General features: G+C 38.2%; 1 protein-coding gene across 4 annotated transcripts in view; it reads left to right on the top strand.

Moving 5' to 3' along the window:
* Positions 1-15,364, top strand: part of LOC149146071 (lipid droplet phospholipase 1-like) — a 210,923-nt gene that overhangs the window by 94,935 nt on the left and 100,624 nt on the right. For 3 of the 4 annotated variants that reach the window (XM_089446895.1, XM_089446893.1, XM_089446894.1), the window contains exons 5-8: positions 9,074-9,237; positions 9,380-9,435; positions 9,577-9,629; positions 9,723-9,846. In XM_089446895.1, the coding sequence (XP_089303021.1) occupies positions 9,074-9,237; positions 9,380-9,435; positions 9,577-9,629; positions 9,723-9,846 (397 nt within the window). The remainder of the gene's footprint in view (positions 1-9,073; positions 9,238-9,379; positions 9,436-9,576; positions 9,630-9,722; positions 9,847-15,364) is intronic. The other variant, XM_089446896.1, reaches the window with a different exon arrangement.

The following is a 15,364-nucleotide window of genomic DNA, read 5'->3' as shown; positions in this document are numbered from 1 at the left end:
CTCTCATTGATTATCACTTGGATTGGGTTATTATCTCTTTTGAGATTTTCGCTATACCTTTTGGAGGACAAGTTTGGATGATATGAATGAATTGTGATGTTTGGATACCTCCCTCTTTTCTTGGAGCTTCTCTATTGGCATAATTTGATGATTGGATATACTCTTTATACATGTAAGTTCTATTTTCATGCTTATTCTTGTTATTTACTTTTGTCACATGAATGTTGTTGGGATTTTCGCTATAGAAGTTTGAAATTTACTGCTTTTGGTATATAAATTGGTGGAAATTGTGATCTTTTATAGTGTTGCATCACGTCATGGGCCATGTATGAATGGGTGAATGTTCTTAGAGATATTTTATGTTAAATACATTTTGAAAAGTCATCATTTATTGCAAATTGAAGCATAAAGACCTTGAAGCAGCTGCTCTCATGCTCTAATGCCATGTAGAGTTGTTTGAAGGCCTCTTTGATTGGGTGAATGCTTTCCAAACCATAAATTCTCCCTGACTCCATCTTTCTCAAAGGACAAGGCACTAATCCTCCATAAGTGATCACTTCCAAAGCTTATTTCTCTCACCTTCTCCTCCTTTTCTAGGCCTACCAACCATAGGTCACCTAGTGCATCACTTTTTTCACGATTTAACCATCAAAAGAATTCGATCTCTTGCCCACAACTGCGATAGTGTGTCCTCTAGAAGCCCTCCAAACTTCACAAAATTCCGACAGTGGGATCTTGAGATATTTCAAGCCCTAGCTTGATGATTGATTCTTGCCCTTGGTTTTCCATTGGCTAGTGACCTCATTGGGATCATAGCAATAAATTATCCAAAAAAGATGTTTGAAATTTTGGATAAACCAACGCTCCCTGCGTGTTTCGTGACATGGACTAACCGTCTCTCTTATCTATGGCAATGTGATCGTTGACTAACACATGCGGGTTTTGGTCTAATGACAATCGTGATTCCCAACAAGTGGTATCAGAGCATACGTCATGAGTTGATACACACCCGACTCGCGTTAGGGGGGAGATTGTTAGACATTGTATAAACCAATGCTCCCCGTGTGTTTCATGACATGGACTAACCACCTCTTGTGGATCCTTATTTCTGGTGGTGCAATCGTTGACTAACATTTGCGGGTTTTGGTATAACGACAACCATGATTCCCAACAAAAGATTCTTTCTTTGATCCTTTTCCTTTCCCTAATTAGGTCAAGTACATCCTTAATTGATCAACTCCATATCCTTAATCTAATTTTGGGTCCACTTGGCCCTATGTTGCAGGAAACATAGGGCAAGGGGGCGTTTCCATATGGAAACGGGTACGAAACGCTGAAACGTGTTTGGTACGGCCCTGAAACGCGTTTCAGGCCGTACTGCCACGTTTCACGAAACTGAAACATGGCCAGTACGGCCTGAAACGCGTTTCAGGGCCGTACGAATCACGTTTCAGCTTTTTACTTGTGTTTTTTTTTAAATTTAGTTTGTTTTCTAATTTATTTTTAGGTTATCCTAGTGACTTCTAGTTGCTTCTAGATGCCTGTCTAAAGTTATAAAAGTGAACTTTTGCCCTAGTGTTGATATGCAGTTCATGGTAATGTTAAATTCTTAAAGTAAAAGTGATATTCTCCTTTATTTTTCATTTTCATCCTTTTACTTAAATTTTTAACATTACCATGAAATGACTCAGGATGTTTGAGAGTGGTTTCGCCCTCATTGGATTTCATATGGAGAAAGTAGAATTTTAGATCTCACTCAAAATTCAGCAGACTTATCTGTTTTTCAGGATTTCAGGATTGGGGGGATTGCAATGTTTCCATTGGATTTTATCATGTACTAGGGTATGGAACTTGTATTTAATCAAGAGGACCAAGCCCTCTATGCAGGGGAGACTCCCAATACTGAAGAGCATGTAGGGTACTAGAGTAGGAAACTTGTATTTAATCAAGAGCACTAAGGTCGTTCGACTATGTAGGAGCAGACTCCCAATCATGCACAAGACAAGAAATTAGAAATTTCTCATGGCTGATTTTGGATATTTCTATTTTCATTATGTGATCATTCATGAGTAAATGTGATGTAAATTTAGAGACTTATAGTTTATGCATTGACAATTGACAATTTTATCATAATGTAATAAATTAGAATGTATCATATATGCTTTATGATTGCACATATTTCTTAAATGTCCTAATATATATATATATATATTCGCGTTTCCCCGTTTCCAAAATTTGGGGAGGTCGCGTTTCGTATCGCTTCCCGTTTCGGAAACTCGTACCCGTTTCCCCGTTTCGTGCAACTTAGACTTGGCCTTTTGTGGTCCCACAACTCGCTGATTCCAATTTCACAAAGATCACATAAAAGCCAAGTCTCCATAAAGACCTCTAGGTCTAGGAACCATCCTAACAAAGCACACTCTCAACACCTAGCCCTAAAGGTCGTCTGGGCCCTTCCTAGAGACCCATCACCTTTCTTCCAAAGCAAGCAACCCATTTAATTGAGTCTCTCTTGTGAATAGGCCTTGGAATCGCTCCTCATCCTCTTATTGACCTATTCATCTCGTGATTCCCCCTTTATACCAGGTCTCCTCCCATCGGTGAAAGTTTGTAAAGAGCGGGGAGCCTTAGCTGAGGTGATAGTGGGTTATCACTCCATTGTTGCCCTTGACCTAGTAGTTGCCCTATAGGATCCCCTCCTAGGACCCCTTCTAGTTTGAGCGTTAATAGACACAAGTGATGAGGAAGTTTATATAGAGAAACCCTTGGGATTTGAAGTCAAAAATAGAGAGGCATATGTTTGCAGGTTAAAGGCAGCATTATATGGCCTTAAGCAGACACCAAAGGCATGGTATGCAAGGATTAATGCATACCTTCAAAGATGGGGCTTCACAAAAAGTTCTGTTGATTCGAACCTTTATTTCAGGGTTGTAAAGGGTGAGCCTATAATGAATTTTATGTATGTGGATGATCTTCTCTTGACAAGTGTGGAAGGTCGAATTGAAGAATGCAAGAAGCAGCTAGCAACATAATTTGATATGAAGGATCTTGGGTTGATGCACTATTATTTGGGACTAGAAGTTTTGCAGGCACTTGATGAGATCTACCTAGGTCAAGGGAAGTATGTGATCGAGATGTTGAAGAGGTTTGACATGAGCGATTGCAAACCAATGACAACCTCGATGATCACAAACTTGAAGAGACTAAGGAGTTTCGAATCTAGCCTAGTGGATCTTACTAGGTATAGACAATTGATTGGCTCACTGATGTACTTGGTGAATACTCGACCAGACATATGTTTTGCAGTGAATGTTCTCAGTCAGTTCCAAGTGGAGTCAAAGCATGATCATTGGATAGAAACCAAGCACATACTGAGATATCTGCAAGGAACAATCCACTACTGCCTGAAATATGATAGGAGGAATGATGTCCACTTGATTGGATATAAAGATTCCGACTAGGGAGGCAATGAGCAGGATGGAAGGAGCACTACAGGAGGATGTTTTAGTTTGGGATCCTCCATGATCTCATGGATGAGCAGAAAGCATAATACGGTTACTTTGAGTAGTGCTGAGGTTGAATGTATTGCAGCTTGTGAAGTGAGCAGAGAAACTATTTGGTTGAGGAAGCTGTTGTCCGACTTATTCGAAGGACCAATGGACCCTATAGTGATACATTGTGATAACACCAGTTGTATAAGATTGTCTGAAGACCTAGTGTTTCATGGAAAGACAAAGCATATAAACAACAAGTATCACTACATTCGGAAGCTAGTACAAGATGGTGTGTTGCAACTACACCATCTCTTCCCGATGAGCAGGTAGATGACATATTGACAAAATCTCTTCCTAATAAGAAGCTTGTGTATTTAAGAGGCTTAGTTTAATTGATATATCCTCCCTGGTTGAGAGGGAGAGATAGGAACATCATTCTTGTTTTCACTTGGGAAGACAAAATGGAGGATTGGGTAAGCATCTGACATTTGGTATTCTTTGAGGATGAGGTAGAGCATCCAAGATAAGAGTAGTCGAGGACCGATATTCTTTGAGGATTAGCTATCCAAGGTAAGAATAGTCCAAGGAAGGACATACTATGTGCACACTCGGGTGGGGTATGTGCCTTGAGAGACAATGATGAAGATGTCTATAAATCATTGATCTTGCAAGCATTGTGCTCTAATCTTGTGGAGAGATAGAGTTGTTAGTGAAGGCCTTGCTATGTGACAATGTTGGTTGTTATGATGTTAAACAAATGGGTTACCAATCCGACTTTTCTTACGAGATCTCTTCAGATTGAGAATGTCCATGTACCATTTATGAATAACTCCCTTGTTAAGGGGGAGCGTTGAAAAATGTGTAACTAGGTTCAGTCTTCATAAGTATGAAATGTACTTCTGTTTCTTGTATATTGTAAAATGAAAGAAAAATTATTATTATTATTTTTTGGAGCATGGGTTTCATGCTCAAGGCCTTTTATTTTAGAGGTCAAGCACCCATTGAGTGCTTCTAGGATTTGTCCTAGGTCAAGAACTCAAAAGAGTCATTGTCATAAATTGAAGATCCCATCAGGCACATTGTCATCGTTAAAAGTGTCAAAATACCCTTCAAGACCAAGTCGGCCTGGCAGCTGGGGAATCGACCTATTTTGAGGAGCCATGCCCACTTTTAGAAGCCTATATAAAGGAGGGAACTCAACCTCCTTGGAACACATTCATCACTCACTCATCCAAGTGAAGAAGAAGAGCAACAAGACAACAAAGAAGACTTGTTTTTGGGCTATTTCTCTCTCACACGTGCGAAGGAAGGCTAGGGTTTCTGCTGCTGGACTAGGGTTTTTCTCTATGTTGCACGGGTTCTCGAACCCGGGGGTGGGGTTCTTGAACCGTCCCGGGTTCTCGAACCCAAGTACTGGATTCTGGTACGGGTGCTTCTGAGAAGAACCCATAAGAACCGGGTTCTTTTATGAAGAACCGGGTTCTCCATTAAAAAAATTTGGGTTCTTTTGTCTTAACAGGTATGAAGAACCCTGATGATGGGTACTTGGAACCCCAAAATTGGGTTCTTTGGAGTTTATTTTGGTTTTTATTTTTAAAATTTTAATTAATTTAATGGGCTTTCTCTAATATTCCAAGTAACTAGTTCTGCATCTTTTGAGAGGAATTGGAGTACTTATGCCTTTATCCATTCAGTAAAGAAAAATAGGTTGGGCTCAAAGAACACAGAGAACTTAGTGTACATTCATAGCACACTTCGTCTCATATCTCAAAAAGATCTTGGTTATAAGGAGGGTCCTTTCAAGAGATGGGACCAATACATAGATGATGCTATGTGTGTGGGCGAGGAGATACAACCAGATGGCCTTATTGAGCTACCTCTAGTTGCTATGGATGAGAAAGAGCCTCAAGATGAGAGTGATTCCTACCTGGAGAGCATGCTAACTAAAGATTTGAGTGATGTTGATGACATGGCTTGAGGAAGCCATTGTTCACTATTAGCTATTTTTATTTCAGTATTTTAAAATTTCCTAGTTTTTGTTTGGAGATGCCTGGAGGCAAATTTTGAATGTAGAATGACAATGGACATATATCATGATTCTTATTACTATGTAAACTCCAATTTGCACTTGATATAAGACTAGAAATTTTGAAATTTCATTGTGAATGTTGAATGTTCAATGATGTGCATGTTTAAATATTTAAAGTTTAAATCATAAGTATTTTAGTTTTCTTTTTTAAAGTTGAAAAATATGCAAATTCACATATATTATAATTTATAAAATATAATATTTATATATTATATATATAAATTATAATATACCCCCGACGAACCCACGCACCCTGTTTCAAAAAATGATGTCCCCGTCCCCGTCCCCGTCCCGGTACCCGTCCCCGAACCCACGTTTCCTAGCAACATAGGTTTTTCTTCTGCAGGTTCGATGTACCCAAAGATCACATTACAGAAATGTGCTGTTCAAACAGAGATTAACCACCACAGAAGTCCGCTGCCCTGTCCAAATTGTGCAGATATCAAAATAGAGGCATGAAGAATTTCTTTGCCCAGTCGGAATCCTTGTACCCAAGACAAAAATCTATCGAAATTCCATTCCTCCTTCAAGGTATTCCTGTGCTAAAACAAAGAGAGAAAATGAAAGAGATGTCAACCAAGGTGGAATCTTTCACCACCAAAATTGTGGAATCTTTCACCACCAAAATTGACAAGGAAGAAGAAACTGAAAGAGATGTCAACTAGGGTGGAATCTTTCACCACCAAAGTTGACAAGGAAGAAGGGGTCTTAAAACCCTCAGAGCCTCAGGCTCAAAGAAAACAAAGATAGTTGATTCAATCCAATGATGATTTCAAATGAACTTAATCCTCCCTTTATGGAGGAATATAGCCTACGGGGACTAATAGGCTATTTCGTCTTTCACTCGTTCTCAATTTGAAGAGGACATTACAGATTTCCATGCTTACAAAATTGGGGATATTACAATGTCTAACCTTCTATTGCTGTTTTATGGATATAAAACTATTAAAAGCCACAAAGTTTCATTTTCCTTGGCTTACCTCTTGACAGCCTTTGATACTATGTTGAATCTATCCCTTAGAGGCTATTTCTTGGCTGTTACATGCTATAAACTTGCCTATTATAAAAACCTTATTTTCTAAACGACCTATTTTAGTCCATTGGGGTTGGTGGAAAATGTGCTTGATTATTTGTAACTCTTATCAAGGCCCTGTACTTATAACACCCTTTAGGCTTGAGCCCTTATTTATTGAAGACCTTGTTGGGTGATATTATTTACAAGTCCCTTAGATATTCGTTTGCCTTAGGTGAATATCCGCTAAGCCTTGTTGGGGAAGCCTCCCTTGTGGGGATAACATTCACCACTAAACAACAGGAGAGAGGCCACCTAGGTGACAATGGTGGCTACTTTCATTATTTCCATAAAATCTAGGTTGCTTAGTGAGGCTTTGCACTAGGCCTGCTAGATTTTGTGGTAACAAGACCCACAAAATTTTACCTGTATAGAAGCTCGCTGTTGTGCATATATTTGTAAAAACAAAGGAAGAATATTGAAGATTTATTGTATTTTGACTTCGCTGGTTTCCAGAAATTAGTTGGAGATTTGAATCAAACAGCAAAGTATATTGCAGGTTTGAGTTACTTTTTATAAGCATTGAAAGTTCGAACTTCAAATCCTTCAAGAAAATACCCCTCGGATTGGCAAGAACCAATCCAAAAGCATAAGGCAGTGTGGTTATGTTACATGACTTACCCCCCAGTGTTTATCTCGACACCTTGGATTACATTCTGGGGGGGCGGGGGGGCTTTGCCAGGTGATAAACATCACAGGCCTTGGTGGTAATCCTCGTTGGATTACATTCTGTCCTAGGGATTTTCTGGGCTGTAAGCGTGCATAAGGGCCAATTTGTATTGACTGATATTTAAGAATAAATTGAAATGCTAAAAAAGGTAAGCAGATTAAAACAAAACATCGACAAATATTCTTCCTAAAGTAACTTGTAAGAAAATTTACTACACCTTTAATATTTGCAGGATTTCCTCAACTTTAGAGTATTTAATCTCAGTTGAACATATTAACAGAATCCTATGTGAAATGGATAAGTCTTGTAATGAAGCTTTTGCTAATTTACGTAACTGTGAAATGGCCCAACAATGCTCATGCAGGGATTTCTTATAATCTATAATACATTTCCTGTTTGATACACTGATTAATGATTCCCTTTGAAAAGCGAAGGATTCCCCTAATGTGCTCAGTGGAGGAAAATGCCAGTATTTTCATAGATGTTGACTCCCTTCCCATTGGGGGCACAGGATCTTTGGCATGTGAATTTCTGTATTCCTGCTGTTCGATTTCTGCAACCCGCTTTGTAAGTTTTGTAGCATAAGGAACAAAATGTCTTTTTGTTCTGAAACCTGACCTTTGCATCCAAGAAATTTCTGTTGTAGCTCATAGTTTTGTGTTTTTGATGTCCAACATTTCTTTTATCAAGAAAATATTTAGGGTCACCAATCACTTGCCAATGCTTCAAACTGATTTGTCTGATTTATTGATGACCTACAGACCATTCATCTGTCCACTCAAATAGTGCACTGACTGGATTATGACAGTAGTGTTATCTACAACTTAGGATAAGGGAAAAATGTTTTGTGGTAGCAGTGTTTTCTCTTACAAATCCATGCTGATTCATGCCTACTATTTCTCAGTATTTATGGAATTACTTGTCATTTCTCATTTGTATTATTTTCTTTCTTTAGGCCTGAAAATAATGTATGTGCTTGACTAGCTTACAGCTGAATGTAAAATGTAAAGTATTCCCATTTGTTGAAATATGTCACGTACTCCATGCCTTTAGAAAATCTTAATCTCTTCTGAAGAAGATAATTTTCGGACATGACCACAAACCAATAAATGAAGTATTAATGATAGATGATGGTGCATGAGCTATAATGTCCTAGTCTGTGTCAAATTGTTATTTCTATCAAAACCAGTGTTGAAAATATTGGTATCGGCAAAATATCGGGGAGGGTCCAGAAAAAATCTTATCGGCAATATCGGCGAGGGTCCAGAAAACATCTTATCGGCAATATCGGTGAAAATATCGGCAAGCATAAAAAATAAATTTTTCAAATTTTTAAACATAGCCAATATTTTGCCGATATTTTCCGATATTTGCCGATATTTTGAAAATATCGTGATATTTTCAAAACAGAAAATATCGCGATATTTTCTTGGCGATATATCATTTTGCCGAAAATATCGCGATATTTTCAAATATCGCCAATATTATCAACAGTGATCAAAACAGTCTCTCAATCTGCATTTGCACTTTATTGGTATCCCCATTAGTGCTTTGGTACAGTGAATTTGTTACTAGTATTTTGGTACACCGCATTTGTTTTGGTTCTTTATGTAAAGCATTTAGGTGCATTCTTAGGTGAAGTCTGCGCTTCTGACGGAAACAGATGCTGTAATTCTAGGATGAGTATTTTTTCAAGTTTTGGTGGTTTTAAACTTGGGTCTAAAATCTATGCTATTTGTCAAATGTAGCTTCCATTTGTTTGTGGTCTTCCCGTACTGGAGAAAGCTGCATCTCATACCGCACACTGTTTTGTTGGGAGGACTGGTCGGCACCTTTTCCTTACTGACAAGGATGATGGGAAGCCTCCACTTCTGCGTCGATTGGTGACTGATTTTGGTGACCTGTATTTTATGTGTGTATTCATTGCTTTGTTAATAATTTCCTTGTTTAAAATTTATCAGATTCTTAGGACATATTCCAAAGGGGATTTTACTTTTTTCCATCAATGAATTTTGTAATGAATAATCTCCTGAGAGACAGTTTCATCCATGTAGGTCTGCTTTGCGGGCATTCAAGCGGCGTGTTGCGTATTCAAATGTGAGCTATGACCGTATCCTTCATTTGAGCATCTTTTCTTTATGTCTTGACATTGTTGAAGTATAGAAACTACTTAGTGAAATTGACTTGGGGTCTAGACATAGAAAGATCTTTGATCTATATGAAATGATTCACTCCATGACCTTCAAAAAAGATATGGTTGGCTGGCGGACTGCTTCCATTCGGCGCCAGTGTGAATTGCCTAAGGTATATATTTTGTTATTTGGACTCTGGTTCAGTACAATATTTTGTGCAATAGTTATTTTGACATCTAAAAGTAATTCTTTGATCCCATTTCAGCTGCAGAAGGTTCCTGTAAATGAGAAATATCCACACATTTTTAATGTAGAAAATGGAAATGATGGTAATTCTATTCCAAGAGTAGCTGCCTCAAAAAGTGACCATCTTACTGATGCTGTAGAAGGTTTGTCAATTTTTGGTTGTTTTCTTATAGAAGAAAATTCACTTGTTTTGTTTATTGAAAAAATGACTCATGTATGAATTGTAATGAATGAGGACTTCATTTTTCCTGGAAAATAAAACACTTTTCTCTTCCTTACAAATGCTGTACATGTAAAACCAATCAATAATGTTGCCTCAGGATGAAACTGTCCAATAGTCTTGCAGTTATGATCTGTCTTTGTCAAGATGTTCACTTGCATTGTTTTACTTCTTGTCGCTTAAACCTTGTTTGACTGCGGTCATGATTTATCTTTGGAAAGGTGTTCACTTAAATTGTTTTAATTCTTGTCTCTTAATCCTTGTTTGAATGTGCATCATTGATGACATGCTTGCCACTAAAATATTAAAGATCATAGCTAGTGCTCCATTTATCTTTGATTGGCTAGGTTCACTATATTAGGGACTCATTAACTTTAAGCTTCTATGTTGCACTCTATAGTGAGTCCCTATTATAGTGAACCTAGAGCTTACATGTTGCACTTTAAGGTACCTTGGTCAATGGAAACTTATGTCCTAGGTGGAGCCTACATAATATCATTTATTTTACTGTCTGAATATGAATGCATTTATTTGCAATCTGTTGGTCTTGTATAAATTATATTGCCAACTACTTAATCTTGCTTTGTTGGCTTGACAATTCACGTTAAAAACATCCTAGGATTATAAGATTGAGGATTAACGCCACAAAAATTGATGCTTTCCATTAACGTGAATCATTTTTTAATAAATTGGGAAGATGACTTGTTACCACATATATAACAGGCCTTGTAGAGGGAAACCCTACAAGATAAGAGCTAGACAAAGTGCTAACAATAGGACGATGGTCCACTGTCACCATAGCAAAGGTCCCCTGCTCTTTATGGACTTTCACCTATGGGAGGAATCTCGGTAGCATTAGGATCACCTATAATAGTTATTCTAGGGTTCAAGATACAAGGTGATGAAGTAGGACCTCTCAAGGGATGCTCAAAGTTATGATAAAAGGCTTCAAAAGGCACTTCACTTCCTGTAAGAGACCATGGAGAAAGGGGCACGAGGTCTAGGGTTTCATGAATTTACGTAGATAGAGGTACCCTTGAGATCAAGGCAATGAGGAGAAAGGGATTTTTATGATATACTTCACCAAGTACTAAGCTCATACAACCCTCAAAGAAGTCCCCAAGTTGAGGAAAACTAGCTAGGGTTTCCCTCTTAGGGCAACACCTAGGGCAAGAGATTTTATGGACAAAATCTAAGTGGATGCCCATCAAACTTTGAGGTCAAGTAGCCAAGACCCTAGGCCACAAAACCTCTCCCTAAGTAATTCGCTCTAAGCCCTAACTTAGCCATCCTACCTTAAGAGGACTAAAATTTAAGAGGAGAATTTATGGAGAAGAAATGAGTTTGACCACCAAGGACTTGGATTAGTGCCTTGTCCTTTGGGCATATGGAGTCTTAGGAGGCTTAAGATGAGCTAAATCATCTCTAAGGAGGCCTAAAATTGATGCCCTAGGTACCAAGTTTAAGCATTTACCCACTTCAAGAGATAATGGAGTTTGATGGAAAGTTAAAGGACTCCTCCACTAGGAACATTTATTATTATATTATACGATCAATAACATATGCAATACTTAACTAGAAATCCTTTCAAAATTAATTTTCAATAATTAGGGTACAATTAACACATTATGAAAACAACAATTCCATACATTAAACAGTTTCGAGAGAACAATTCCATCAACTTAAAGCACTTGCAAGATAACATGCAATATATCCATCCATCATCCAAGAAATAGCTCCAAAGACAAGATCAAATTAGCTTCCAAACATAGAAATGCATCCTGTTATCCACAATTTTTTCTATAGTCTGAGGAAGCAATGTACAAAATTTTTCAAAGATCAAAGTCATCATGTAATAACACCTACGTAAGTCTCTGATTTTGGCAAATAATTCCATCTTAACAAGTTTTTTAACCTCCCTGAATTATGTGTGTTTGTAAACACACCTAATCGGCAAAGTTTTTCTTCCAACTTAAATCCCAAAGCTAGGGTGGAATTTGTTGACATGGTCTTGGGTGAGTGCTAGTGTTATATCGAGTCTATTATAAAAGTGTTTGGGAATAATTTTACTGCATGGTCCCTCGCAATCAGACACCATGGCTAAATTATTTTATTACTAGCATACTTTGTTTCATACTAGATCATATTGTGTCATAGAATTGGGTAAATTATTGAGGATATATGTGTAAAGGTGTTTTCCCCTTTCAAGGGTTGATATTGTAATTATTTGATGTAAAAAATATTTTAGTGCATGGTCCCTTGTAGTCAGACACATTGGCTAAAATACTTGAGGGTGGAAAAAATTATTAATTCCTTTTTAGTCAATTAATTAATTTTTTTGGCTAACTTAAATAAAAATCCTAAGCCAACGAATTAATTAATTTTGAGTAAAAAATAATTTTAGAGAAATTAATTTCTCTCCAAGTGGAAAATAATAAAAAATTTGTGCATCAAAAAGAAGTCACTTTCTCGAGGTACCAAGGGAAAAATGGATATTTGAAAAGAATTTGAGCCTTGGACCTTGGTGGTTAAGTCAAAGTCAAATTTTTGAGGAAATTAATCCAAAGTATTAATTTTTGGATTAGTAAAAAATGGTTTTTAAGAGAAATTCGAAATTTTACGCAAAATTAAAAATATGATCAAGTTATTTATGACAGTTGAGATTATTTTGATGAGGATCAAGCCAACTAGCCGTTATTTTTCACTTGGAGGGGTTTTCTCTATATAAAGAAGCTATTGAGCTTCTATTTCCCATTTTTGGAGGAGGTAATTTTGTAATACTGGTATTGAGCTACTGCTCTACTAGAAACATTTTTTATCATAATAGAAAGACTTTGGGGTTCAGTTCATGGTTTTCTTCTATCTGCTGATCTATGGTATGTGTTAGCTATGTGTTATCCTATATTGTGTTGAATAAATTTTTAATTGTTATTTCATTTGTCAGTGATAAGAACATTCTATTGGTACGAGCTATCTTAGGTGATTTGATTCACCATATGATCTAACAATTTTATCTTGAGAAAATAATAGAGATTTACAGGTACGCTAACCTTTGGATTCCAAATTCACAGACTGTGGGGAAGAGCCAACCTTGTTTGGGCTCTAAGATTTTGTTGTGGTAAATTATTTTGCAGAAGGGTTTTGGCCAATCTATCTTTCGAAATTATTCATCCATTGTCATTTATTTAAAAAATATTTTTTCAAAAATATTTTTCGATCTTGGGCTAAAAAACAACTAATTTGCAAATGAGAGCTTGTAAATTCAATTTGTAAATATTGTAAATATTTATAAATTATTTTTCTAACCCTTGTTATTTTGCGGGAATTTGGTATTTGAGGTTTTATAATTTTGTACATACATCTGGGGGTTGGAATTCTTTTATTCATTTGTGCAGGTGATAGCTAAAGGGTTTGAAGCAACAAATTTTTTTGGGTTATTCATCTAAGCAAGGAAGGTTGCTCTAGGCCCTTGAAGGTAAAATCTAGCCTCCCCAACTTCTAGCAACTCAACGTCCAACTGAAGAAGGGAAGCCGTCCAACATTTTGAAGTGATCATTGACATTTTTATGCAATTGCAGGGGTTCCGAATTTTTTTTAAGGCCCTTAGGCCTTGTTATCCACCATTTTGTGGGTGATATCCATAGGAGATTTTTTTTTTCTTCTCCAAGATGGTAGTTACCAGTTAGCTCATTGTGCCACTTCTCTGCCACCTGAGCCAGTCATGTGGTCCCTCGCCCATCTGCCATGATCATATGTTTGAAGGTGGGCCTCCCGAACCTAAAGGTATGCCTTGTCATTTGATAATTGAGTAGTGTAGTTTGCTTATCATAGACACTTCTGGGCATGGATTAATGGGGGAATTTGGCGAAAAGAATGGGTTAGGTCTGTGACCTTGTTCCCTAGATCGCTTTTGGATGTTAACCTTGCATTCTAGTCCCGTGGGATCCCTTTTACTGACCACTTGGCTTTAGGGATGGTATCTCATGGGAAATCTTGGTTTTTGTTGCGTGGTCCCGCTCTTCCGCTTATATTCCCCTCTTTCCACTCATTATTACCCCATTCATCATTTCTCCCACCTGGGTCCACATAAGGTGAGCTTGCCCCTTACCCTCGCCCACACCTTGGGTCAGGCCTGAAATGATGCCCCAGAGATTGATACAACTAAAAAGAAAGACAAAAGCATATTTGGCCACATTCAATAGGAAATGTACCACAAAACTAGGACAAACACATTTAGCATGTGGGCAAAAGCCCATACATGAGCTCTACCCCATCATTATGGCCATCACCCTGGTTTCTACAGGTCCTATGAGCCTCCTTTATCATATAGGAACCCATGATTGTCCCAATCCCCTGTGTGGGCAATGAACTACCCTACCTTAGAAGGGGGTATTCACTGCTATATCTTATGCATCATGCTTTTACCCCTTGAGCCCCCAGCAGTTAATCAAAGAAAATCATAAAAGACAAAAGGCATATAAAGAAGGGTGGAAAAATCAAGGCCGGGGCACCTCATGTATCATGATTGCTCCTTCCTATACGCTATAAACCCAAGTGTGGGCTTCCCTTTAATTAACTACCCTTGTATCCTAGCAAGTGGCCCAGGGCTGCCCCTTCTCATCCCCTACTTCATTCACCTATCTGTCACATGCCACCACCTTTTGATGGGTGTACCTTGAACATATTATCCCCTTTAGAAGTAGAAACCACCTAATACGATACTTGGTTAACCCCATTATGGATTCCCCACCTATGGTCCATGGTTGGTAAGCTCATTTACTTGATTTCCCTAATGACTTATTGTACTGGAAGGCTAGGGGATGCATTAGATCTTATGCAAGATTGCAGATGGTTTCCATCTCGGGTTTGGTCTCCCTATATGGGTCCTAATCCTCTAGAGGGCTACATTGGCACATGTAGGGTGTGTGTTGAGAGCCATGGGCCTCCACAACAGTAGACAACACTCCGTGGATCTCTGAGGATGATCAAAGATGCTCAAGATACTCCCATTGGACGAGGATGTTGCACCTGGTTCACCTTTGCCCAACCGACCTCAAAGATGTACCATGCACTTGGAAGTTGACCCGGGACTTGTAGGATGGTGTGGCATCCCCTACACCATCATCAGAGCCCTTGCAGACAATCTACAGGCATCCTCGACTCATTTGAAGACCCATGAGGTTATTATTGTTTCCCCACACCCATTGGGAGCACCACAGGTTTATTGTTTGGAGAAAAGGGGGCCAACCCCTTGTCCATCACTTTTGAGGGTCCTACTCTTCATTATGGCACCCATGACTTCATTAGGTCTGTTAGAGGGCCCTATGACATGCATAAATTATTATTTGACCTCTTGAGAGGCTTATTCTTTCATTTGTGAGCTAGTTTGGTGGGCTTGTCACCGAAGGTTAGATTATTAGAACATTATTTTATTATGTAGG

The sequence above is a fragment of the Pinus tabuliformis genome, chromosome X, assembly GCF_031772625.1.
Source record: "Pinus tabuliformis cultivar Carrire ecotype Pingquan chromosome X, CPIR1, whole genome shotgun sequence".
NCBI lineage: Eukaryota > Viridiplantae > Streptophyta > Pinopsida > Pinales > Pinaceae > Pinus > Pinus tabuliformis.
This window is presented reverse-complemented; position numbering and strand designations above follow the sequence as displayed.